The sequence below is a fragment of the Pseudopodoces humilis genome, chromosome 11, assembly GCF_049639895.1.
Source record: "Pseudopodoces humilis isolate 2021_Gansu_Grassland_sample_001 chromosome 11, ASM4963989v1, whole genome shotgun sequence".
Lineage (NCBI taxonomy): Eukaryota > Metazoa > Chordata > Aves > Passeriformes > Paridae > Pseudopodoces > Pseudopodoces humilis.
The window spans coordinates 5,764,443-5,790,848 of record NC_142210.1 but is presented as its reverse complement, the minus strand read 5'-3'; the positions used below and the strand labels follow the sequence as shown (position 1 = coordinate 5,790,848).

The 26,406-nt window shown below is 42.8% G+C and overlaps 1 protein-coding gene across 6 annotated transcripts in view; it reads left to right on the top strand.

Moving 5' to 3' along the window:
- The window catches only part of ARMC8 (armadillo repeat containing 8), a 61,789-nt gene extending 38,567 nt beyond the window's left edge, over positions 1-23,222 (top strand). For all 6 annotated transcript variants that reach the window (XM_014258320.2, XM_005529547.3, XM_005529546.3 and 3 more), the window contains 15 exons: positions 596-671; positions 757-847; positions 4,200-4,260; positions 7,001-7,201; positions 9,077-9,172; positions 10,530-10,612; positions 10,900-10,981; positions 12,184-12,270; positions 13,325-13,417; positions 13,890-14,039; positions 15,779-15,874; positions 17,836-17,931; positions 18,394-18,466; positions 19,399-19,492; positions 20,737-23,222. In XM_014258320.2, coding sequence (XP_014113795.1) covers positions 596-671; positions 757-847; positions 4,200-4,260; positions 7,001-7,201; positions 9,077-9,172; positions 10,530-10,612; positions 10,900-10,981; positions 12,184-12,270; positions 13,325-13,417; positions 13,890-14,039; positions 15,779-15,874; positions 17,836-17,931; positions 18,394-18,466; positions 19,399-19,492; positions 20,737-20,770 — 1,413 coding nt within the window. In that variant the 3' untranslated portion in view covers positions 20,771-23,222. The remainder of the gene's footprint in view (positions 1-595; positions 672-756; positions 848-4,199; positions 4,261-7,000; positions 7,202-9,076; positions 9,173-10,529; positions 10,613-10,899; positions 10,982-12,183; positions 12,271-13,324; positions 13,418-13,889; positions 14,040-15,778; positions 15,875-17,835; positions 17,932-18,393; positions 18,467-19,398; positions 19,493-20,736) is intronic.
- Positions 23,223-26,406: the final 3,184 nt, after the last annotated feature.

Sequence of the window (26,406 nt, the reverse complement as noted above, 5' to 3'; positions counted from 1 at the left end):
ATGAATTAAATCAAAACTTTGGACTGAAGAAGGAGGAGCCAAGATGAAGAAATTTGTCCATCCCTTTTCGTCCAGGTACCTGAGGCTGTGTAATGGCAGTAAAACTTATGGTGTATATTTGTTTTAAGGTTAGTTTGGAATCACTTCAGTTTGATGGCTCTCTTTAGACATTTTATTAAGCCCACCTTTAAAGGCTTCTGAAATAGAAATCTCAAGAGTACATATTTCTGATTCTCTAATGTACTTATGAGTCCTGAAAAGTAAAAGTGCTATTGTTACATGCTTCTGTTCTTCTGCTGTTTTTTACACGTTTGTGAGGTATTTCAAATAAGACCAGCATTTCTTGTTTAGTTCCCAAGTTTTAACCTTGCCGGTTTTCTTCACAGAGGTTACAGCATCCCCTACAGAAAGATAGTTCCAACAGGGAGATGACAAAGGTCAGGGTGTGAGTTAGATGTTTCCATCTGCTTTTTATTCTCCATCTCCATATCTTGTTGATTATACGGCATTGTTTTCTACAAGCCTATCCAGCAGTATAGCCCAGTTTTACTTTGAAGCCAGTGTTAATATTTCGTATTATTATGTTTTTGCACAGGTCCGAATGCAGGCACTAAAATGCTTCTCAGTTCTAGCCTTTGAAAACCCCCAGGTATCCATGACTCTGGTCAATGGTAAGTGCAATGTTCCTGCTGCTGGTTTGACACTCACTTTTTGCCTGGCTGAATGAGAATGACTTGGAGCTCTCTCTCTTTGCAGTGTCTGTTGATGGAGAATTGTTACCACAGATTTTTGTGAAGATGTTACAAAGGGACAAGCCCATTGAAATGCAGCTCACATCAGCCAAATGGTAATTGTCTTCAGGAACTGGGGAAATAGCAGGAAGCTTAATCCTTACTGTTAACTGCTCCCTTCTTCCTTGTTCCAAAGTAATATGGGATGTAAAATCTTAGGAGTAATTAGAGATACTGTTTGCATTATCTAAATCCTTGAACAAGTGGCTCTCACCCTATTTTGTAATGTAACTTTCACTTTTTGCTGTACATAAACAGGGAAAAATATCACTGGGCAGCAGTTTTGTGAGGAATGTGTGTTCAGCCACATGGGTTTTCACATGTATTTTGGATTTTATAAGTTTTGCTTTGGACAGGCAGAGCACAGTCCTGAACTATCATCCTTGGTGGCTGTGCTGTGTTGGAGACTGCGCCAAGATGATGGGAGAGCAGAGTTAGTCCCTCTATCCAACTGTTTTAAATAAACTAGATTATTCTTCAGGCTTCATGTGCTCATACAGCAGAATTAATGTTGTTAATTAATTTTGTACTTCAGCTTTCCCTGCTGGTGTGGGCACATCTGTGTGTTCATATTCATAATGACTTCCTACCCAGTGACAAGATGTGACCCAGTTCCATAATAGCAGCTCCCTGGTTATGCTCATGTCATAAGCTGGGATTGCCACCCTTTAGGACCATTTTTCTTTTCTTGTATTGATAGCAGTGAAATAAATCACTCCAGGGGGTTAAAGAGCTAAAATCACCCATTGCTATAAACTACTAAAATTAAGTAACTCAGGAGTTTGGTCACTGATGAGTTGTTTGATTATTCTTTTAGTTTTTGATGGCTTTTGTTGACAAGGATCAGTGAGTTCTCTGAGTTCACCAAACAATTTCACAGCTACTTGTGTCAGTACAAGTCTCTTGATTCTGGATGAGGAACAGGTAGGGTAGGTAGGATCTGTGACTCTCTGCTCATGCTGCCAGATTGTGATGCCCTTACTCATTCATGAAAGCAGTTTCAGTGATATGCATGTGTATGAGGGGGGTTCTTGGGTAATCCCACTCCATGTAGCAGGTATGTCATGGGACCTCCCAGCCTCCCTTCCAACCACAATTGGCCCAAGCGGTCTGGTCTTACTGGTTTTGTTAGGCAATTCTTAGTGAAGAAGGCAAATTAAATTAATTGCACTGTAGCAGTTAGTTCTGGTTGACTTACGTGTTTTTTTGAGAGGTCAGAAGGTACATAGAGAATGACATACTTAAAAGTAATTTTTTTTTACTAATCTCGAGATTTAAAGCAGTTGACAAATCATAAAGACAGACTGGAGTTAAGGATTGTTTTGAGATGGACATTCTCAGTTCTACTGGTGTTCTTTGCTGATTGAAGGAACCAGGTACACAACCCAGGTTTTGCTGTTGTTTTGCAGTACTTTGGCTCATCTGGACCTTTGAAAGCATGAAAGTAAGTGATGTGGTAAAAAGCAGCAAAAGAAAATTGCAGGAAAATGGCAGACAAGCCAGTGTCTTGACTTTCAGATTTGGTTTCTAATTAGTCCACAAGGCACTCATCCTTCTTAGAGCTCTCAGTTTTAGAGCAGTCCTGAAGTTGGCAAATCCCTGATGGTTTTCCTTCTGTAGGTCCATCCCCTACCAAATTGCCTCCAGGACAGACTCTCTCTTCCTTTTTCCTAGTAAGAGTAGTAGGTGAAATTGGCACAGATCATCTTTTTTTCTGCTTATAAATTTGATTTTACTCCTACCTTGCTATCTTCAGTCAGTTAATCTGCAGTTCCTCTGATTTATCATTAGATTCCTTGGAATACACATCTAGAAGGTTTTTTTCCTTTTGAACCTTCTTTAAAATTTCTATTTGAATCCAGACTGGCATACAAGACTACTTTAAGAAGTTCCCTTTCTTTTCCCTCAACAATTGAAGTAGACTTGGTCTACCTCTTGATTGAAATGGAGCAAAGATCCTTCCCTTGAGCAGCAGTGTTGGGACAAAGGGAAGAGCAGGATGCCCCATGGGAGAGTGCTCTGCAGCTACAAGTGGAGCAGTAACCTTTCCTGCTCAAATCACCAGAATTGCTTCCACCTAAGCCAATCCTATGTTACCTGAAGTCAAAAATTACTTTCTTTCATTACTGAAATAGAGCTACTTTGCCTGGTAAATAGGGTCTCACCAGACTAAATGGCAGCTGCAGGATGGGTGCTTTCCTCCTGATTGTGCAGGTGTGAAAATGAGTTTCCTGCTGTTAGCTGCAAGGCTTGGGCAATAAAAGTTTAGTGTGTAAAAGCTGGTACAAGTTTAGATCTCTGTGCTAACATTCAAGTCTTATCTCTTACTTTCTGAGAAGTAATATATTAAGAGGGTTCTGATTGTGGAATTTTTAGCGGTGGCTGTATTTAGAATGATGATCAGTGAGGCAACTCTGGGCCCTTGGAAGGAGCTCAGGGATGTGATGAAACACATATGAGCATATTGCTGCTTCTTAGCTGAGCAGTTCTGATTGACCCTATGTTCAACTTCCCGCCTAGCTGAGGGTCCAAACATGTCAGTTTTAAGTTACTTTTACTGAAATACAGTTACATTTTTTAATCTCCACTGTGACATGATAAAAACCAGTTCCAATGGTTAGTTCAGAAGCTAAAACAAGGTATACTGGTGCACAGCAGTTACCCTCCAGCTCCGTTCCACTGCCTTGTAGCAGAGCAGGTAAAAACAAAACCACTTCAAAGTAGAACACTTTTTTTGTGGGTGAACTATTTTGCATTTCTGGTAGTTTGGAGCGCTTTACAAGTACATTAACAAAGAACTCGGAATTTGTCTGATGCTGTGTGCTGGTGAGACCTTGTGGTTGTCATATCCATTGTGAGCTGTTGTCTAATAAGGAACAAATGCTGGCTTGGTGCAGTGTCAGAGCCTTGGCTGGGTTCATCATTAGTGAGGGTGTGCTGGTTTCTGCAGAGTGTAAAGCCCTGCCTGTGGACAGGCAGCACAACAATTCCACCTCTCCTGGGCTGGGGCAGGGGCTGGGTGTCTGTGCCTGGGCTGTCAGGCTGTGTTCCTGTGCTGGTTCTCTCCTGATGGCTGCACACCCCAGGGACAGGTACTTGTAGGAAGATCTGAGTGTATCGCACCCTTACATTAGTGCAGGTTGTTCCTTTTGTGCTGGGGGCTCAGTCAGGATGGTGGTGTGACCCTTTGTGGCCAGTGCTGTGTGTATTGATCAGTGCTCCAGCAAGGGCTCCTGCATTGCAAACCTGCCTGAAAGTGAACCTGTAGGAGTTTGTGTGCCCAAGCCTAGTAAGCTCTGATGTATTTAAATCAAACATGGGATGATGTTTCATTAGGACAGGTGTTCTGCAGCAGCTGAAGTGCATCAAAGCCGTGGTAGGTGACTGTGTCTTGTTGTGTTGTTGCAGCCTTACTTCCATGTGCAGAGCTGGAGCAATACGGACGGACGATCCCTGCATCATTCTGAAGGTGAGCTGTGTCCTGCTTCAACCACCTTGTAAATGTAGAATAATTCTTTTTGTGCTAGCCATGACAGCTGCTTAAACAGTTCTCTGTTCAAAAGGTTTTCTCATATAGATCTATCCTGGTTTTATTTTTTCATGTAAAAGGTAGCACAAAATCTGTTATACCAAAGATTGCAAAGCACCAAGTTCTTCTGACTTTAAATTAAAAAAAATAGTTCCCTTATTTCCCTTTGTTTCCAAGTAATGATAGATAAAAAAATCTACATGCTGTCTGAGACAAAGGCCCACCCCTCCTGTCTTTTTGTGCAAGAAAATGTAATGTACAGTTCATTCCAGTGTGCATATTGGCATCTGTTCTGCACAGTACTGTGCAGCTGAGGAAGCCAAGCTGCATCCTTCTCCCTCATCCTCTTCCTTAGCTTTGTTCCAAATTGACGCTCCAATTCTCTGCTCTCCTTTCTCCTTACAACACCTGCAAACAGGGGACGGCAATTCCATTCTCCCAACCTGTCTCTCCTGCAAACCTCTTTCTTCTTTGGAAATGTCTTTCCTTCTTAAATCCCCCATTTTGTGCTGCACCCTGGTCAGGATATGTGTGTTGCAGAACTGCTCTGCCCTGGGACAAGGGAGCAGGGTCTGCTGGCAGTGGCAGGTCATTGTTGAGAGCTGGACACTGCCCTGTGGAGCTGCATGTGCTGGGCCATGTGGGCCCTGTGGAAAACCACCATCATTTCAAACCTTTGTAAAGGGATTTGCTTGGGCCAGCTCACAGCAACAGCAGCAAGCTGCTTCAGCACAAATCCATGTTTGAGGCTCTGGAATTAAATGTGTTGTAGTATTTGGGAGTGGACGAAAGTGTGAGGGGAGAAGGAAGGCACAGAACCTTTGCCTTGTTCAAACCATCCTGGTGATTCCTGCTCCAGGAGCTCATACTTGCAGGATAACACAGTGTCCCTGTGGTTAATCCAGCCACAAATCCTTTGACCTCTGCTGAACTAAGTGATGGTCCCTTCAGCATTCAGGAATTATTGACCCTTTACTATCAAACTTTTTGCATTTGTGGGCCAGTCAGGGATGTGTGTTTCCAAAATGGCTTTAATTTACTTTCAGTGCTCAGTTTGAGTAGTGGATTGGCCTGCAACATGGGGAAAAAATAAAATCCCTTGAGAAGGTCAGAGGAGGCTGATAAATAATGTATTTGATGGGAAGGGAAATGATTTCTCTGGAGTCCTAATAATGGAACTGTCCAGATAACCCAGATACATCCCATCCCTAGCATGGAAATTAGATATTCCTTTCATCTTTACAGTCCATTTCCAGACATTTATCTCCTGGCCAGGTGTGCATTGTGGCTTTCCATCTTACACCCCTACACAACCCCCTACTCCTGTGCATTAATTGCACTGTACTGATCTGTAGGTCCAATGGAACAGTTAAAATGTGTCTGTCAGAATTCTTGCTTCTGTTTAATTTTAGACATATGGAATTGCTTAGTGTTGAAAAACATGAGATCTGTGTTTCTTGGGTGCATGCAGCCAGTGACTTAACAATGCCCAGCCCTTAAATTCCAAGAAATAACTCATTTCAGGCCATTTGACCTTGGAAAGAATTAAGAGGTACATTGTCTTTGTGATTTAGACATGGAATTCCACTTCTTTTCTTTCTCACTCCACATGAATATAATTTTTTGAGAGCCTATGTACAATCTTCCCTGCTTGCTCAAGGCCAGATTTATGCAGAAGGGGGTGCTTTGGCTCACTGGATTATCTGCAAGATTCACAACTTGAGTGATAGTCTTTGAGGTGGCATCTAGGTTTCTAAAATATGTAGGCACATCCTACTTCCTGTGCAATGGAGATAAGATGTTTATCTGTTTAATCATTTGAACAATCAATGGATATATGTAATTTCAGGTCTCCAAAACATAACTCTGAGCAGCATTTACTAGAGTTATTCTGTTAAACTTGGTGATGTTGCACAAGCACAAACCTTGGTGTTATTCCTTGTCCACTTTCATATTTGGGAAGGCTTGAGGGAGCAGAGTCCCAGCCCTTGGTGAATTGTCCTTTCCAGAGTTAAGTACTTTTCACTGAGCTTCAAGTAAAGAAAGACTTGGGTGGTTCTGATGTTTCAGTAGAGAAAGTATAACAAAACTGTTGTGGTGTGGGTGTAACCAAGGTAGGAGAGATGTCAGGGAAGGCAGAATGGACCTGGATTCCAGGTTAGCTTCTTTTCTGGTTGATCAAATACACTGCTGAGGAGTATTCCTCCCTTGATCTCTGCTGCAGGCAGCCAGTATATGGGAAAGGAACCCTGAGATTATTTCTGTCTGAATTGTCCTTAGTTAATCCTGGATCACAGAAGGGCAGGAGGGGTCAAGTACTTATTGAGGGCAGCTTAGGTACTTTTGGTTCTGGTACGTAGTAAGAACAAGCCTGTGCAAATACAACTTTTGAGGGTTTTTTGGGTTTTTTTTTTTTTGAGTTTTTGTCAAACTTTGTCCATGGTCACTTCTAAACATTGCATCACTTTGGCTGTGTGAGAAATTGTTTGAAAATAGCCAGTTGTACACTTAGCAATGCCTGAACAATTCCTCTGTGTGTGCAGTCTTTGTACCCATTGAAATGTGTGCGTGTGAAAGCTCTTATCTGAAGAACAATGCTGTAGGACAGTTGTTTCATTTTTCTGGAGTTTCTTTATCAATGTAGCTACACTAGAAAGTCCTTTTTTTTTAATCTCTGCAGACTCTGCCATGCTTGGTTCGAATGTGCAGTAAGGACAGACTGCTGGAGGAGCGGGTGGAGGGGGCAGAGACTCTGGCCTACCTGATTGAGACGGACGTGGAGCTGCAGAGGATGGCCAGCATCACCGACCACCTCATCGTCATGCTCGCAGACTACTTCAAGTACCCCAGCTCCGTCAGTGCCATCACCGACATCAAGAGGGTGCGTTCCCTGACCCAGCTCTGAACCTGGGGAAATGGGCAAAACTGAAAATGAATGAGCTCATGATGGGTTTTTAATTTTGTTTAAACCTGATGACTGAGATCCAGCACGACTTGATTCTTGATGTTTGTACTCTCCAAATATCAGTAACTGCTTTTTGGAGACTTCATTAACCACACCAAAGTGTGTGTATCTGGTCTTGCCATCCTTAAAGTTTAAACATCTTGCCTTCAGGAACCAGTATGTTTCAGCTTCATAAGAGATAATAGTGCCTGTGAAGAGAGATTTGTTTCCAACTCTCAGGTCAGGTTTGTGGAAAATCTGAAGTTCAGAGATGGTTCTGTTGTGTTGAAGCACAAAAACATGTGGAGGTTGTGCACTGTTTTGTATTATGAGTTATCTGCACTTGCAAGACATTGGATAAACAGACCAGATGCACCTTGGAGTCTTACTGAGTCTGGTTATTAGAAAGTACCCAAAAAATACCTTACAGAGCTTTGCTTTTTTTGTGAAACTGGCCCAAGACACAGGTTCATTTCTCTGACCCTTATAGAATGGGGTTAATTCTACATAGAGAGCCTCTTGAATTCTCTGTAAAAATGCAAATGAAATATTAAAAAATTAGTTACTGTATAAAAAACTGAGCAAAAAGTAGTCTAGCGGCTTATTGAAGAGTAATGGACTTGGTCTGTAGCATCAAAACTATGATCAGGTTCCAAAAGAGAGTGGGGCAATTCTAAATATTATGACAGTGCTCTGAGTGTGCAGTAAGTCTGTAGAAGCAGCCAGCTGGGAATCCAGGGTGCTGGCTTTGGACGGAGTGCTTGGAATTGCACCCCATAAGGTAAAACTACATGAGGAGTGAGCAAGAAATCTGCCAGAGAACTTGTCTGCTTAAAATATTTATAACAATTATATAATACTTATGCTCCAATATAGCTGCACTGGAGAGAATTACTCATAGAGCTTAATTTTTGACATTTATTTTATATCAGCACTTTGCTATCTTAGACTGTCATTTTCCTGGCATTTTGTGTAGACTTTGAAGATTGCATTGTTTTGTAGAACACTTTGGTACAGAGTTTTGAGGGCAGTGAGAGTCACAGAATTATTCTCAGTGAAGAGAACATGAGGAGATCTGGGGGCCCAAATTTGCGTTCCAAGCACGGTCAACCTCAAACACTGCTATTTTATGATGCCTTTATTTCTCCCATTAATTATCATAAAGTCACAGAATATCCTGAGCTGGAAGGGACCCACAAGGATCATCCAGTCCAGCTCCTGGCCCTGCACAGACACCCCAACAGTCCCAGCTTGGGCATCCCTGAGAGCAGTGTCCAAACACCCCTGGAGCTGTGGCAGCCTCAGGGTTGTGCCCCTTCCCTGGGGAGCCTGGGCAGTACCTGAGCACCCTCTGGGGGAAGAACCTTGCCCTGATATCCAACTTCACCCTCCTTAAGATGGCCTGAGATTTAGAGACCAACTTTGGCTCCTGCTTTTGCTTCAGTTCTCTCAATAAAATTTCCCTTGATTCTCTCCCAGATTTTTCGCTCCTGGTTAGTTCCTATAAGTTTCTGTTGGGAGATAAAAATAGCTTTTACCTGAATACGGTCTTGATAGAGGCCTAACCTAACCTTGTTTTGGCCTCAAGTTGAAAACAAAGTTGTCTTCTCTGTAACTGAGCAGAGGAGTGAACTGTATTCTTAGCTCTGGTTATTGAATTTAGCTGGTAAATGTGGACATGAGCAGCACTTGGTGCATCTGGCTGCCCCTGGAGCAGAGAGAGAGAGTGGGTAAGCGCAAGTAAAACAAATCAGAATATCACACTGCAGCTGCTTTGGTGGCTGAGCCTGGTGCCTGTGCTGTATTCCCCAGCTGGACCATGACCTGAAGCACGCCCACGAGCTGCGCCAGGCCGCCTTCAAGCTCTACGCGTCCCTGGGGGCTAACGATGAGGACATCCGCAAAAAGGTGAGCCTAGGGAGGCTGCTGGGCCAGTGCTCAGCCAAAGGGGCAGCTGGAAGGCAGCAATTCCCAGCCTCCCAGCTGTTTTCCCCATTATGATGTAAATAGCTCGAAATGAGACCTCTTTCCTCCATTAATATAAACTTCCATATTGCATAGAATTGGAACAAAAATTAATATTTTGCTATCAGAGCATAACAAAAGTTTAGTTATGTAAGCATCTTCACTTTGGTGAACTACACTTGCACAAGGAGTTGTCTTTCAATGTTTTTGGTACTTGGCTACTCATAAGGAATATCGTGGCATATGAGAAATTTCTGAAACTTGTGTTCTGAGAGAGATAATACGCCTCTGTTCTCATTTATCCTATTATATAACTGTTAAAAAAAATAAACCCTGGAAAGTGTGCTCATATTGGGAAACAAAGTCAGAATTTGTTTCCTCTCAAGTGACCAAGGGGCCTTGCACTGTCATAACAAAGCAGTTGGTGATTCAAACATTACAGCAAAGAGATTGGTTGCTTGGAGCACTCACATAGTTAAAAATTAATGTGTGGAAAGTGGAGGGAACTTAATAAATGAATGATTAAAAGGAGCATTTGTTTTTAAATTAATCATGGATTTTCAGTGTCATGTAGCAAGTTTAGAAGACAGGAGTGTTTTCTGAGTATATTTGCTGGTTAAAGGGGAAAAGCAGAAGGAAGGGGGCAGACAAACACAGGGTGCAAAAATAACATCAGGAGGATTTATCAGTGGGGAACCACTCAGGATCTCCAAAATTCAACCTCATAAACTCCTCTTTTGTTGCTTTAGTTAATAGTGAGGATCCTTCTTTTACACAGCTTTTAATAAGCAGTGGGTGTGTACATGCCAAAGTAGATTTATTATGCAAAATCCATCATTCATCCAGGTATTAACTTCCTTTTATACTGGTCTTACGTGTTTGTGCTGGCCTTGTCTAAGTATGGCAGATGAGCCACTGGATATTTTCTATCCACGCAGCTCTGCAACCTGATCTGTAGTTTGTATATGTTGTGTGCACTCACACATGCTCACTTTCATTTTAATATGACATTTAAGGGTAATCCACGTATATGTGTGTGTATAGATAGAAGATTTGTATATATAAGGATCACCTTCTTGTTCCTTGATGATCAAAAGCCACGGTAGAACAGAGAATGCAGATTTTTTAATTTCTCAATTGTCTGTAGATACACAAAACTTTGCACTTAATCTGGCAAGAGAGTTTGGTGTGCTGGTTCTAGCTGCAGTTTTTATATGTAACATTCAAAATACTGTAGCCAAAAACCCAGCAAGCCATGAATGCTGTTGAGTTGTGCACTGACCTGAGTTCTTTGGCCCAGATCATTGAGACCGAGAACATGATGGACCGTATCGTTAACGGCCTGTCTGAGTCCAGCATCAAGGTGCGCTTGGCTGCAGTCAGGTGAGCCTGTCCTCATCCATGCAGAACCTCTGTCACAGTCTGTGCTACACCTGGGACAGCTCCTGCTGACTGTCTGAGAGCTGCTCTGAACTCAGTTCTGCTGTTGGGAACCCTCCTGGGGGAGAGGGGCAGTTACCCTGGGCTGGTGTGGGGTTTTCTCTTGGCCGTTCCCAGGCTTCTCCTTGCCTGCCTCCCAGCTCAGTAATCCTTGTGGAGCAGCAGGGTGTGTTCAGCAGTGTCCATGGGGGTGTGCAGGTCTCACAGGAAAAATTTCTCTTCCATTTCAGATGTTTGCACAGTTTGTCCCGTTCTGTCCAGCAGCTCAGGACAAGTTTTCAGGATCATGCTGTATGGAAGCCTTTAATGAAGGTAAGTGAGGAGCAGTCAGGTCTCAGTGCCTGGAGTGTTCTGGTCCATTCAAGGAGCACAGGGTGTCTGTTCAGTTGGCATGCCTTGCTGTAGAATCATGATAAGAATTACCTAGAAATCAAAATCCTGTGGCCTTCTCTTAAGAGAGTTGTAAGTCAACAAAAGCCAACATCAGCAAACATGTGATTCATGCTTGGTTTTTAGTTGGCCTTTTGTTTCCTTTTTTTCATGGTTGCTTTTGGGAGGGTTTTTGTCATCAGTGAGTGAAGCTAAATTATTCTCAGTGTTCATACAGGACACTACAAGCACCAGATGTCCCTTAATTTCAGACTCAGACTAGATGGCACAGTTCATACTAGGTCTGTGACCCCTGCAAGAGAATTTAGATCTGTATTTTTTCCTGTAATTCTCTGCCTCTTGCATCTCATTGCAGATTCTATAGCTGAAACCAAAGAGCTCAGAAAGACCTTTAAAAAGACATATTATCATATAGTGCAATTTCCCACAAGATTAAGTGAGATTCAAGTGTTTAAGATATATGTCATCTCTCATCCTGCAATGTCACTGTCATAAATGCAGATAAATAAACCAGTTTATCAGTTTCAACATCTTATAGATCTTGAAAATGCAGAATAGACGAAGTCTGCTGGCTTGGGCAGTATTGACACCCATAGGAATCTCCTAAAGTGAGTTTGACTTGACTGTTCAGAAGTGAAATGGCCAGAGCACAGAAAGTGTTGTTGGCAGTAGGGAACAAGGGAGGAACATGTTTGGTTCAGGAATTGGTGTTTTGGTGCTGCTGGAGGTCCAGAGAAAAGGGACTATGACATGTCTCAGACTGTTCGCTTCTGAGAGGATGCTCCTTAGGAATTTGCTGTGTTGTGCTTAGCATGAAGTACAGAGGGGTTGAAGAGGCTCCTCCTGGAGCTTCCTCTGCATATGTATCCTCTGCAGAGCAGGGCTTGTCACCACTGATTTCTGCTAAATTGGACTGAAAGCTCTCAAATCTGACTTCTGTGAAATAATGCATTGCTCCAGCTTGCCCTGTGATGTGTATCATTGTCTGGGTCTGTACTGTTAGCATCAAAGCACCTCCTGAAGTCTGGAATATCCAGCTACAGCATAATTTCAGATATTCCATTTTAGTGGTCTTTTCATTATCCTACTAACAGAATTCCTTTTTCTCCTCTCTGTGACTGCAGGTTTTACAGAATGCTCCAAATGAAATTCTTGTAGTAGCATCTTCCACACTATGCAATCTTCTTCTGGAATTCTCTCCAAGCAAGGAGGTGAGTACTTAGCCAGCAGCAGGGAAAGGGGATGGGCTAAAGTGAGATTACACAATGGTTCAGTTAGCATAAAGGTGTGTTAATTGGCAGCCGTTGCTTGTGGCATGTTAAGGAGCTGTGATGTTACAGAGCCTGTGCCACTGATAGCTTGGGAACAAAAAAAACCCATCTGCTTGCAGTGCTGTGACAGTTACTTTGGTCTCTAAAGAAAAGACGTAGACATGAAGTTTTGTCATTTCCTTTTTACTTGTAAAACACAGTTATCTAAAAAGATCATAAACAAGAAGAAAACACACTGATAATTTGCAATGTGATCTATTGTCTTAGAGAATTACTGCTACTGTAATGCTGAAAATGCTAGCATAGCTGAGTCTTGTGGTTTTATTGTTCTCAGATGAACAGTACAGGATATCTGGTTCTGCAGAGTCTGTATTTCATACAGATTGTACACACAGATCAACACTGCATAGCAGTGCAACAACTCCCCAAGTCTAAAATACTTTTTAATGACAGAAAATATTCACAAGATTGTGCTGTATGTGGGAACCTGCTGGGCACTTTGGATTTCCAAATTTTCAGTTGGTCTTGGTTTCCATTATATCTGTGAGACAGAAAATTAACAGAAATAATGCCAAGCACAGTTCACTGTCTATGGGGCTTTTTTTCTTGGTTGGTGGTTTTGGGGTTTTTTTGTTTGTTAGTGGGTTTTTGATAGTTTGGTTTAGTGAGGTTTTTTTGTGTGTGTGTTTTTTGTTTGGTTGGTTTTCATAATTTGGGGTTTTGGTGAGGGGTTGGTTTTTTTTCAGTGTTTCTACTTCAAATTTGGGTGAAATACTGGATTTTCTGTCAGGATACTTGTTTCATGTCAAAAACATCATTGTCAAAAGAAAATTGATTTTGTAAGGGGAAGGAATATTTAGAAGTACTAGATTTGAAAGCCTCTGTAATGCATCTGATATTTTTTTACATTTTACCCTTTTCTTCTACATAATTTTCATATATGCAGTTAGTCTAAGTAGTGTTGTAAAGATCTGTTTTTCCCTCATTCTTTCAGCCTATCTTAGAATCAGGAGCCATAGAACTTCTATGTAGTTTAACCCAGAGTGAAAATCTTGCCTTGCGAGTGAACGGCATTTGGGCTTTAATGGTGAGTAGGACACCCCAATGAAATCCCACTTGTCACTGTTCCTTAAAAAGGTTTGTGAACATATCTTGTAGAACTTGTCAGTTGTTATTAAAAATTACATAATTGAAATCTGGCTTATCGTTTCACCAAACTGCAGAAGCAAAACAGCATCAGCCTGGAATACTTCATCCATTAGTCCATAAAGTAAAATAAATTCTTCAGTTCTGGTACTAATTTTGTTGCCAGGATCATTCAGGGAAGCTGTTAAGTAGTGTCAGTAGCATGCCAGGGGTAAATAAAAGCAGGTAATAACCAGGTTAGCTGTAAGGCAATGTGGAAATTGAATTGACTGTGTAGCAGTTGCTCATAAATTACAGCCTTTTTTCAAGATTAATTTAGGAAGGATGTATTCTTGTAGGGAATAGTCTACTAACAGAGTGAAAGCCCAGGTGTTCAGGTAAAAAAAATCAATTTAAAAGTGTGTCTGTTTCAGAATATGGCATTTCAAGCGGAACAGAAGATCAAGTCAGACATCCTGCGAGGTCTGAGCACAGAGCAGTTGTTTCAGTTGCTTTCTGATTCCGATGTAAATGTTCTGATGAAAACTTTGGGACTGCTCAGGAATCTTCTCTCCACTCGCCCAGTAAGTAGAGCTGCAAACAGACCTTCTGAAAGCTGACCAAACAACAGCCAAGCCAGTGCTTCTGTGCAAGACATTTTCCTGTTTTAACACCATTTGGATTTATTCAAATACCTGTAAGCAAACGTGCAAATCAGTATGAGAAAGTATTGGAAAGAATCCTCTGCATTCATGGAAACACTGTAATTATTTTCAGAGCTAGACATTTTCATTTAATGTTCAGTTCCATTGCATTTAGCTTTTAGCAATGTTATTTTCATAGCAGTTTCTCTGTGAAACTTGTCCACAACAACACTGAGGGTTGCACCGTTGAGTCAGTGTATGGGAAGGTTCAGATCTTAGAGATACCTGTCGTTCTTCTTCCTTGGCACTTGAAATACTTCTGTTCTTATCCATTTACACAGACAGTACTGTCTTTGTGAATTTGGCTGTGGGACTGTGCCTTTACAAAATGCAGACATTCATTTTGCACCCTGAAATAAAATGGTTGGAAAATGTAAGCCTGGGAGTTGTTTTTGACAGGGAGAAAGATATTCATGGAGGAAAAGAAAGGGGTAATCCCCTGTGAAGAACAGAGGGAAAACATGCAGCAAACATTTGGCAAGCCAACATTTTTGTGGGGAAAAACCCCATGAAGCCTCTCCTGTCCATTTATCACATATTGTGTTTCCACCAGAAAAAGGTCATTGTAAAAAAATCTTCTGATATTTTTACTCATTGAGTCTCAATATGAAGTCAAACCTTCATAGAAAGGTATATCTTTATATCTTCTATGAAGTCAAACCTTCATAGAAAATTAGCTCTGTCTTAATGTGAAGACACTTAATAGCCTGTCTTTCATTGAATTCACCCTGACAATTCTCACTGTCACTTAAGGTGTTCTCCATCTGTAGCTAAGGGCCAGCTTCAATGCTTCCTGTGGTAGGTTTTAGAGCCAGAACCAGCCATTTTCAACCTCTACGCAAAACTCACTTCAAAGTAACTCATTCAGCAGCTTTCCAATCAAAACCCATTTTTAGAAATTTTAAGAAGTCCTGCAAGAATCCCTGAGGTCTTAAAGAATTTTAGTGTGCCATGTGCTGGTCATCTCTGGTGCCTGTTTGCTGCCACTCCTAAGGTTTGGTATAGTTAATCCAGTAGATCTTGTTTCATCTTCTTTCTTTTATTCTAGTGTAGGTGTTCATAGTCTGTCACCAAGTGACCTTTGAGCTGTGACCCTCTGAACTTAGGGCAGTTTTCCCAGACAATAACCAATGCATCTGGCTTATTTCTCTGTGCCCTCTATGGCTTTGGAAAGATGGCAACTGGACCTGGGCACAGTATCCCTGCAAGAGTAGCAAATACCAGAGAAGAAACATCTGTTTTCTGACCCATCTCTGATATTACCCCTTGGTTATCAGAAGACAAATGGTTGTTTCCAACTGCAGCACCACCCATTTAGAGCCTGGGTCAGCAGGGTTCAGTCCTCAGCCTGGCTACTGGGACAGCAGTGTCTCCTCTCCAGGTGACAGGGAAAGCACCACCAGGGCCCATACAATGCTCTCTCAGAAAAAAGCAGGCTCCACATGAAGAAGAATGTTCTGAAGTGTTTCTGCTGTGATAAATTCTTGGTTTGGGAGAGCTAACTGGGAGCAGTGCTCTGTGTGCAGTGTTGCTGCTCCTCACTTGGAGTGATTCAAGTGGGAATGCACCTTCCTTGTCCGGGGAATTACACTAAATATATTTCATCCTTGCTTTGGCAGCACATAGACCACATAATGAGCACTCATGGGAAGCAAATCATGCAAGCAGTGACCCTCATTCTGGAAGGGGAGCACAATATAGAAGTCAAAGAGCAGGTATCTTTTCTGTTTTGTGTTGTCTTGGCAGAATAAAATATAAGAGCAAAAAATGCTTACTGTTCACATGTCATTTTTGTTTGGGATTATGATGTGCTGTGAATATTTTACTGAGATCTGTCAGATGAATAACTTGAGCATCTACAAGAATGCTTTTCTTTCTAATGGATTGTTACATAATTGTTTGAACTGAATTCAGATTGGTTTTGCAAATGTAGGTTTGGCATAGAGGAGGTATCTGAGAGCAGAAGAATTAAACTGGGGCCATTGCATGGCAGGAAGGGATTAGTAGGAATAGAAGAAAAGCACTAGCTGGGGAAAGAGCATCCTGGTGGAGCCCAGAAAAAAGTGGGGAGGGACCTGGCCTGACGAGTTAAAACTTAAGAAAAGCAATCTGCAAGAGGAAAGGCAGAGGGAAAGAGGAGATGGCCAGCAGGGAATGGCATCCTGGAACCAATGTACAGAGACAGCTGCTGTGGGGGTGCTAAAGCAGCAGTTAGAGGATAGGTGGGCAGGATTTGGCTGGATAACTCTCATGCCAGACAAGATGGGTAGTGGGAGAACTGTGTTCCTTATACAGGGTATGTAGTGGGGAAGGATGGGGGGAGCAAGGAGCTGTGGGAGATGCCAGAGGATTGCTTTGGCTTAGGTTGATATGGGTAGCAAACAGCCTGGGAAATGAGTGTAGGAGTAGAGCTAGTCTAAATCCCTGAACAGGCTGAAGACCAACAGGCCTCCTTTGGTGATTGAAGTACAAAATTAGTAAAAAAAAATCCCCAAAGACTCATGCTAGCAAGTTTAGTGACACCATGGCTCTGATACAGATGAGAACTAACCATGTTTGTCTTTCTAAATAGGTCTTCCTGATAAAGCTGTGGTGACAGGAATGGCCTTTATTGCCATAGGCTATTTACCTTGCCATGCCTATCCCAATTACTTTACAGGAGAACCAGCATACCTGGGAAATACTCTGGAAAAGGGCTGGGGCCGAATATGGTCTTTGGAATTTGAGGCCTATATCCACTGAGCATTTCCTTGTCCCTGTGGTGCAGATGGCTCTTATTTCAAGATCCAGTACTACCTGTCTGCACACCAGAACCCCTACTTGTAGCAGGACAGTGCTTGTCTCTGTCACTGCCAGCCTCATCAGGATGTAATTAGCAGCTTGGAAGTAATTAGTCTCTGCAGCTGCTGACACAGCACAGTGCAGCTTAGACACAAGCACCATACAAGTGCTGATCATCCTCCAGTGTTCTCCCAGCCTGTCCAGAAAACATGGTCAAGTTCTTCCAGAGCTCTTTGGGAAAGAGCTTGTGAAGCATCTGCTGGTGCCCCTGAGAGCCAGGGAAAGGGCTGTGCCAGTCAAAGGTCTGTGCAGGTAGTGCCAACATGGGCCAGGGTGTTTCAAGGGCATCCTGTGAGATGGCTTCTCTAATTTGCAAGAAATAACCACATGCAGAAGTAGCTGGAGTTACCTCTGCAGGTGACAGCTGGGATTGTGATTAGACTTGTTGAAAACAAATTACTCCTCTGCTAGATCAGTAGAAAGGCTTCTGTCTCTCCTTTTCCTGGGCTGAAGAACAAGGTGGAAATGGTTGGGGTTTGTTGTTTTTCGTTTCCCCCAGCCACTGCTACAGAACAGACTGGTCTACACTCCAGGACATTTATTCTTTTCTGTATGTTGCAGATTTCCATAACAGACTTAAAATGTACTTCCTTGCAATGAATTAATAAGTGCTGCTCTTAATTTTAAAATGGTGATGAATGTTTTTGGCCAGGGCTGCTCCCCACAGCTGGTAACTCCTTGGCATTGGCTCTAGATGTGAGCAAGCTGGAAACTCCAGATTAAAGATATAAAAACTAATTAAAGGAATTGTTTGTCCCGAGTTCAGAGCTGTCAGGGAAGCTGTCATGGGATGTGATCTGGTGCCAAATAACTTCCCAGTTTTTCTCTCTTTCAGACATTGTGTATCCTTGCCAATATAGCAGATGGCACGACAGCAAAAGAACTGATTATGACCAATGATGACATCCTGCAGAAAATCAAATACTACATGGTAGGGGGGATTTCTCTTAAAGGAATTGTGTTGTTCTTTTGCAGGAATGAAAAGAGGAAAGTGCTTTGGGATTTTGTGAATTATTCACTATCATGCGTTTAATTTCCATATAACCAGTGGGGTGTAAGTGCAGTTCTGTATAGCAGAGGTGTACAGAGGAACTGACTAAAAGGAAAATCCAGGGATTATTTCCCATAAAAACATGACAGTGATGTCATCTACATAGAAAACATTTCATGTACTTAGAAAAGTCATATCTTGGAGAGGTCAGTAAACATTTGGAAGGAAGTGATTGACCACTCAAGTGCCTTGTATTGTGGCCCTATCTTTGAGAGAAGTTGTAGATAAGAATTTGTCTTAGCTTTGCTATCTTAATTTATTACATGATGAATGGCAAAATATAAGTCTTGTGAATTTCTGAATTTCTTCTTCTAAACTTGAGTTCTATTTTTCTGTATTTAGAGTCATTCAAATGCTAAACTACAGCTTGCGGCCATGTTCTGTATATCTAATCTCATATGGAATGAAGAGGAAGGTAAGAAACCCTCCGTATTAATGCACAGACGTTACTATCCTGATCAAAAAGCTTTTGGTGCATAGTAATCAAAATTTGCAGTGCACAGTGCAGTGGGATCCAAAGTGTAAGGGAAAACGTCATTATAGGTGTAGTATGGAATTCTTGGGTGTGGTCAGGAGACACTGAGGAGGATGCAGAGAGCTTTCAGGGGGAGACACAAGGACACAGTGACAAGAAACAGGAGCTGGAGAGACACAGTGGGAGGTTTTCACCTGTAGCATTTCTGTGAAGTCTCAAAATAATTGAAGCGAAAGATAATTCTTTTAAGAGCTTCCTGTTCTTAAAGGAGCTGTAGAAACTCATTTTTGGAGGGACCATGTTCACTGGAGAGAATAAATGGATTAGAAGGAGTTTTCTGGCAAAGAAATTTTCCACAGTATGGATGGCTTGAGTGGCTTGGGCTGAAACCAGCTACAGGACTTGTGAGTGGAACTGGGAGCAATGGATAAGACATTTGGTGAGAAATCATGGCCTGGGAGAATGGGAGGTTACCAGGAGGGGCCTGAAGGATGTGCTGCTCAGGGAGATATGGTGAGAAGAGGAGAGGGCAGAAGACAGGCTCAGAAACACTTCCAGGGGAGTGTTCTCTGCGTCCAAATCCCGTGAAATTACAGAGATAAGAATAAAACAGCTGAAGCAGGATACCTTAGAATAAAGGTTTTTGCCTTCAATATGTTCTTGGCTCCAAACATGTGGACACAGCACAGCAAAAGAAGCTGGAGCTCTCTGAGGAAGCAGGCAGAGCTGAGGGAGTGTTTCCATAGGTGTGCTCTAGCTGGACATTGCTCCTTACCCCCACTTTAGCTGGTTTCTGCTCCCACCCCTCTCTGTTCTCCTGGAGACACTTGGGCTGGTGCCACTCCCAACAATGTGATTTGTTGTTCTTGCAGGTTCACAGGAGCGCCAAGACAAACTCCGAGACATGGGAATAGTAGATATTCTACATAAACTGAGTCAGTCCTCAGATCCAAATCTGTGTGACAAGTGAGTATGAAGATAATACAGGATCACCACAGTTGTTAATCACAATTATTTTAAACTAATTAAGTCCAGCAGTAACTTTGCACACACCTGTGCTGTTACCTGTGTTAGTATCCACACAGATCATCTGGCTGCTTCCCAAACACATGTAAAACTGAAACAGTTACTGACAATTTCTGGGGTTTTATGTTAACCTTTTGCAATTAGTCCCACCTACAGTTAGCGACAGCCCATATTTCTTCCATGAAGTAAAGGAGAAAATCCGATTTTTGGAAGATATCACACAACAGACAACACAACTCAAAACTGTGCAGTTGTTTTTAAAATGCATTAAATTCAGTATTCTTGGTTTTATGAAAGATGTTCTAGTGTTCTTAGACATCTTTGTAGTAAAGTTAGGGCTTCTCATCTTAAAATCTATGTCAGAGTATTAGCATTGAAAATGATAATCAGAAACACTTTGATGTCCTACCTCTGCCACACCAGCTCCCTCCCTGAGCTATTATGGCTTGTGATCACAGCAGGAAGCTGGGAAGAAACAAATAAATAATCTTCTTGTGTGCTGATGAGTTGTATCAGGTCCTGGAAAAGTCTGTTAAGGTCATGATAGCAGGTTGGGAGCTGTGGGGGACAAAGGAAGAGCAAAGCATCTCACTTCAGGTGGGAGGAAACTCAGAATTAGCCCATGTGATAATGGAACTGTAACCCCAGACTGGTAAGAGGTGTTTTTGTTTTAACAAAAAAGGTTGTGCAATATTAAGATTACATAAATTGTGTTATTAGACTGGCTTCTTCCTCTCTCTCACCTCACTGTAAGTTTTTGGTGAGGCCAGTACTCCTACAGGATTCCTAACAGGACTAGTATGCCTTTAGTGTATTTTGAGTTGACACTCCTTGATTTCTCAACTCAAAGACCTGCTTTTCATGGTACACCTGTATTATAGAAAGCAATTGCTCTTCAGGGACTGCTCTTTGGAAGATTTTGGAAGGTGTTTATAATACACATCCCGAGCCCCACATCCAGTGTCATTGGCTAGATCAGGTTATCTTTGGATGCCAGGTGGATTCTTTAACAGTTACAGCCCACCCAGAGCATTTGTGCACCACGGGCCAGATCCTTCCAAAGTGAGGGAACCTTTTCTTCAGCCATCCTCCCTCCCTGTCTGCTGACACACTCTGAGCCTGCCCATGAAGCTGCTGCTGCTGAAGCCAGACTCCTGTAATTAATGGGTTGTTCTTTCTTGCAGGGCGAAGACAGCACTCCAGCAGTACCTTGCATGATCAAAGACTAATTGAATCTGTGGACACCCCTCATGTCTACTTAAGGAATAGCGGGAGATACTCCTGACTCCTTATATTTGCACAAGTCACCTTGGGCTGCATTTTTCTCAGGTGCAGGGAGCTGCTTTGCAGAAACAGTTCACATGATCAGGTCTCCAGTGCACTTGAGAATTTTCTTGAGGTAGTTTCTTTACTCAGAGGACTCTGGGGGGGTTGTTTTGGTTTTTTGAGGTTTTTTTTCCTGAGCTACCTGGACTTTCAGATAGAACAATCAGTCATCGTTTTCCTTTTGGGCCTCCAATTCTCTGCTTTTGCTGCAGCCTTGTGTGGGTGTGTGGGTGCTCGAGTGCGTGCGTGTGCCGGGCTGAGTGTGTGGGTATGAGACCTCACTTTTGGTTTTCCTTTTTTTTGTGTGAAAATCTTTTTCTACAGGTTTTCAAGGGTTAACCATTGTTTGCTGTACGAATACTTTGAATTATATACCGTTTGAATGAAAGGTTATTTAAAAAAAAAAACCAAACTGTTGTATCCCATAAAGTTTATTTTGAATTTTGAACAGATGAATGTTTTTAAGTAAAATATATGCATTTCTGAACTTCAGCTTAACTTACATTATACTTCCTTTTTAAAGAGAAAAATAGAGGGAGACAATAGACTCCAAATTCCAAGCAGCACATTCTATACTGACAAGGTCCAAGAGTTCTTTGCCACAATACAAGGCCACCTGGTATGGATGATGTGCTCAGATCCATGGAATGGGCCAACTGGATTGGGTTTGGGTTTCTTTACATTTTTAGAAAACAAGCTCGTACTTCAGGGTTAGCATGACTGATGCTTTTCAGAAAGGAGCAGGTGGCTGCAAGATCAGCAGGAATAAGCTCTTGCTTTGCCAGCTAGGAACTTGGTCAGCTAATTGCTGAAGGATTGGCTTATTCATGGTCAGAAGGATTTGCTGATCACAGATATCAGCAGAGCAGTGTGTTGTAGAAGTTACACCTTCCAGAGACTAGAAGGAGCTGGCAAGCAGGATTAAGGAATTGCTTTTGTTTTGCATCCTTTTTCTCCACAAATAGTTAAGTGACTTCCAAATTATTTCCAAAAATGATCAGTTGGGTGCATTAAGTTGGGGAAGGGATGGAAAAACTGGGGCTTCAGTCTTGTTTTATAGCTCAGTAATGTTGCTACAGATTTTCTGTATATATGCAGCTATACACGCATGCATGGATTTAGATTGCTGGATAATTGGTGGGCTGTGACTGCATCCAGAAGCCCTGACTGTCTGTATATTCCTGAAATGGTGCCTGCAAGTGTGCAGGGGGAAACACAAATGCAAGTGAAGGGTACTGTGTGAGGTCAGGCTGGAATGGCAGAGCCCAGTGGCTTCCCAGTCTCCTCAAGCAGTTCAGGATTCTGACTCTGCCCAGGTCTCCTTTCAGTTTAGACCACAGCTCATAGTCAGACTCTCCAGACACTGTATTTACATAGCACTAACAGGCACTAGAGTTTACAGCCAATGTCTTAAACCAAATCCTTCTTCTCTTACACTGAGCTTCAGGAGGGCTGCAGCAAGAGAAGTCTGTAACTTCGCTAACCAATTTTGATAATTATCTAAATACTTTATTTCTAATCAAAAGGTCAAATTGTGATGACAGCCTTACTTTTTTCCAAGGTAACTCTTTGTGTCAGAAAATGTGACCACAGTTTGGCCTGGAATTTGAATGTGCTGTATATCAGATAACTGTTACCACTTGGTTGCAAAGGAGAATATCTGCATTTCATGTAACTTCTTCCACTCTCAAAGACAAATAAAAGTGAGCACCTGACACTTTTTTCCCAGGCATTGCAGTAAGTGACTGGCAGTTTTTTAACGTCCTTCTGCAAATGTTTCATGATGGACTTTGGGGGTTGAGCAAAATGGAAAGTAAAAATATGTGAGAATTTGTTAAAACTCAGTACTCAGAAGCAAAGTCTTGTTTATAAAATTCAATCAAATATATTTTTGCTTGAACTGAGAAAAAAGTTCTGAGGCAGGTATTGTAAATGCAAAACTGTCCAGTGGGCATCTCCCTGCTCCATTTGCACTCCTGTCTGTGTTTAGGAGCTCTAGTTCTTATGTATATCTTCTTATCCTTCCCCAACTCACGTTTCTGGAAGCAAATCTGTTTGATTCTATTGAACTTTGGTGCCTACAGGTGTTAAGAAAGAAGGTGAGTAAAAGTATCTCTGTACAAGTTTTGAGGTTTCCTAAAATTCTGCCAGAAAAACTAAAAGCCAATGCTCAGACAATCTTGTTGCTGCATGAGAACAGTTGGCATTTTCCACAGGTATAGAGAGGACAAACTGTTGGATGAGAACATTTTTACATTCAGTTAAACTTTGTGAATAATTTTTGATGTTGCTATAGGTATGTACAAAAAGAAGAATACTGTAAATAAAAATAACTTTACCAGAACATCTAGGTTTTTCTCAGCTTCCTGAAGAAATATGAGCTCTTTTTGCCAGCTTCTCTACAGCCTGAGATTCACAGTGGGACTGACTTTCCTGGTCACCCAGAGCTTTCCCAGCTTAATGAGGTAGCAGCAGCTTATGAATTCCAGGGTTGCTTACAGAACCATAGCAAAGTTTGTCTGGACATCTTATGAATCACCAGGATTTCTGCTGTTCTTGGGCCATTTCTCTGCTGAAAAGCCATCCTGATGGATGTTGATAAGTATGTCCTCTCTTTATATCTGGGTCTAGTGATGGGAGTCCTTCTTTCAGAGGTTACACATACCACAAAATGAACAGTTGAGCAGGGGATTTGGGACACCAGCTGTCAGACATTGGTGACCTTGGCTCTCCCCACCAGCTTCATTCCACATTTGGACTGTCTTACCCACACAGAAAATCAAATAAAACATCATGTGGCTATTGTTCCAGTCACAGATTTGTGTTGTGGTAGTGAAAGAAGCCAAGTAACCTGTGTAAAGCAGCTTGTGCCACGATGTTCTAAAGGCAAGCATTTCGTATTTAAAAAAAAAAAAAATATTTTTACAGAGTTTACCCATTGCTGTGGATGCTGTGCCTCAACGAAACTGCTGAAGCAGTGACACAGCAGGCAGAGGAATAATTGAGGTGCCTGAGGTTAGGTTCTTGAAGAGCAGAAAATTGCTTGAAAAGGGCTTTCTTCAGTACTCCTGAAATGTGAGCACATGAGCTGTCAGTTTGCAAACTTACAGTGGCAGTCAAAATCATCAGGGCTTTTCTGCAGGCTAATTGCCTCAAAAAGAGACATTCTGGGGGCATTGATGTACGAAAACCTGAATGCTCAGCCAGGAGGATGGTGAGCAGCTGGAGCACCAGGCCAGCAGGTGTCGTGTGCTGGGTGACAAGAAGCAGCTCCGGGGTGTGCCACTGCAGTCCGGTGTGCTCTGGTGTGGGAAGGGACGGGGTAGGAGCAGCAGCCTGCCTAAAAGGAGTGCTAGGCACTGGCACTGCTCACTGCAGGGAGGGAAAGAAAACAACAAACCTCCCCAGACCGAGCTTGTTTGGGAGCGGTCCTCCTTGCTCAGTGCTGCGAGGTCACGCCTGGATCCCACACCTTGCTTTGAGCCCCCAGTTTAGGAGCGAGGTGGGCAGACTAGAGTGGAGGGTGAGTTGGGCTGGGGGGTGCCAGGCAGCTGGGGCAGGCACAGGAGGCAGAAAGGCTCCACCTGCAGCTGCTGCTCCAGGACTCCCAGGGGAGATGGAGCTGAACTTGCAGGCTGCAGCCAGCGCTGGACACAGGGGAGGGACTGCGTGGGCTGGGCTGGGCTGATGCTGCCCTGGCGATGCCAGCGCTGCCATGGCAGCCTTGGGGTCCTGCCAGCTGCTGCACAAGGCCCTGGAAGGGAGCGGCAGCTAAGGCCCCGCAGCAGCACCTCGGCTCTTGGAACGAAGGTGCGTCCAGGTTTGGGGCACTGCAGCAGGGCTGAGGTGATACTGTGGGTGTTGTGTCTGGGCTGGAGCAGCAGAAACAGGTGAAAAGATCTCTCTGTGGTGCAGGTTGGCCAGCACTTGGATCCAGGTGATTAGAAGCCACCTGTAGTGCTTTGTGCTTGGGACAGCTGCTCAAGGGACCCTGTTCCTGCAGAAGGATGGCCGCAAAGAAAAAGGAGGTAGTGCTGCAGGTCAGTAGTAGCCAGGCCTTCAGCAGACCTTGTAAACTCTCAGAAAGTGCTAAGGATGGGGTTTGGTGTTGGGGAATCTCAGATTCTGCTGGCAAAGCCCCACTGCGAGATCCTTGAGGGGAAGAGGCGTTCCTGGAGGCAGATGGGAAGTGTGAGAGGACCTGGCAGGTCACAGGTGTCCCCAGGCAGGGCTGTGGGCTGCAGAGGGGGCTGCTGCAGGTTGTGTTAGGGGCTGTTGGGCCTAGCACAGGTTTGGCTGCTCTCAGAGACCAAAATGCCTCTGTTTTGTGAGGTAATAGCTCAGAGGATGTTTAGGAGTGGAGAACTGGGGCTGGCACATCTCCTGGATGGCAGGAATTCCTGGACATTTGTGACCAGGTCATGCATTCAGAAAGATTGCTGTAAAGGTGGAGAAGCTAGGAGGTACAAGAAAGACTCAAAGGCTGAAAATTCTATTTCACAGTGAGGTGTAGAAGAATTTTTCGTGTTAACAGTGCATAGATGACTTAATGATGCTTCATAACTACTGGATGGGGAGAAGGGGGGTTCTAAGAGGAGTTTATGTTGCAAAAACACTGAAAACCAAAAATGAGTTCTGCAGGTCTGCTTCAAATTTTGAGAGCAGTTCAGTCTTCACGAGAGAGAAATAATGAAAGAGATTATAGGCTCATGATCTTGTTTATTCACTGTTTAAACTGGGAAATGTGAACATGTGCAACAAGGAAACAGGCACTTTATGAAGGTAGGAAGGGTTTCTGTTGCTGCTGTATTCCTGTGGGATGGGGAACTTGACTCTGCCCCTTTGGCAGTGAAGGGAAATCCGGGTCTACATCTGCAAAATGGGTTTTTTACATCTGCAGATGAAAGCTGAACCTGTGTAGGACATGAAGGGATGTCCTGGAAAGGGTCTGGTTTTATTAGAGAAAAGCCAAGTCCAAGCAGCCTCAGGATATCCAAATTAGCAAAGCATCTTGAAGAGTGCAGCAGTACTTGAGTCCAGCAGTTGAAATCGTGACCAAATTCATTATCACAAAATACTATCATAAATCATTTAGACTCATTAGGATTCTGTGAAACACTCTGAGGGTGGTCTCAGCACTAGGAATAATTAAATTTTGTAGTTCTGCAGGTGTTCTCTGAGAAAACTAAGCTAGGGGTCATGTGCTTAACAGGCAAATAAAATGTCTGAACACCCTGTTTGCTGAATGAGACAAGGCCCTGGAGAAACTGCCCTGTGTGACCCCCAGTGACACAGCTCTGAACACCTGTGAGAGGGCATTTCATTTGCACTGGAGTTTCCACTCTTGGAATTCTTGGCTGTGAGATTTTAGCAGTCCTTTGATGCCCATTGGTGTTAATTATTGTGAAATAGCTGGCCTTGGTGCTACTTACTGTCTTCCACTGCAGTATAAATGTAGTTGGAGTTCCTTCCACTAAGGAAGGAATTAGGAATCTTCATTGCTCAGGATGAACAAAACTAGATTAATT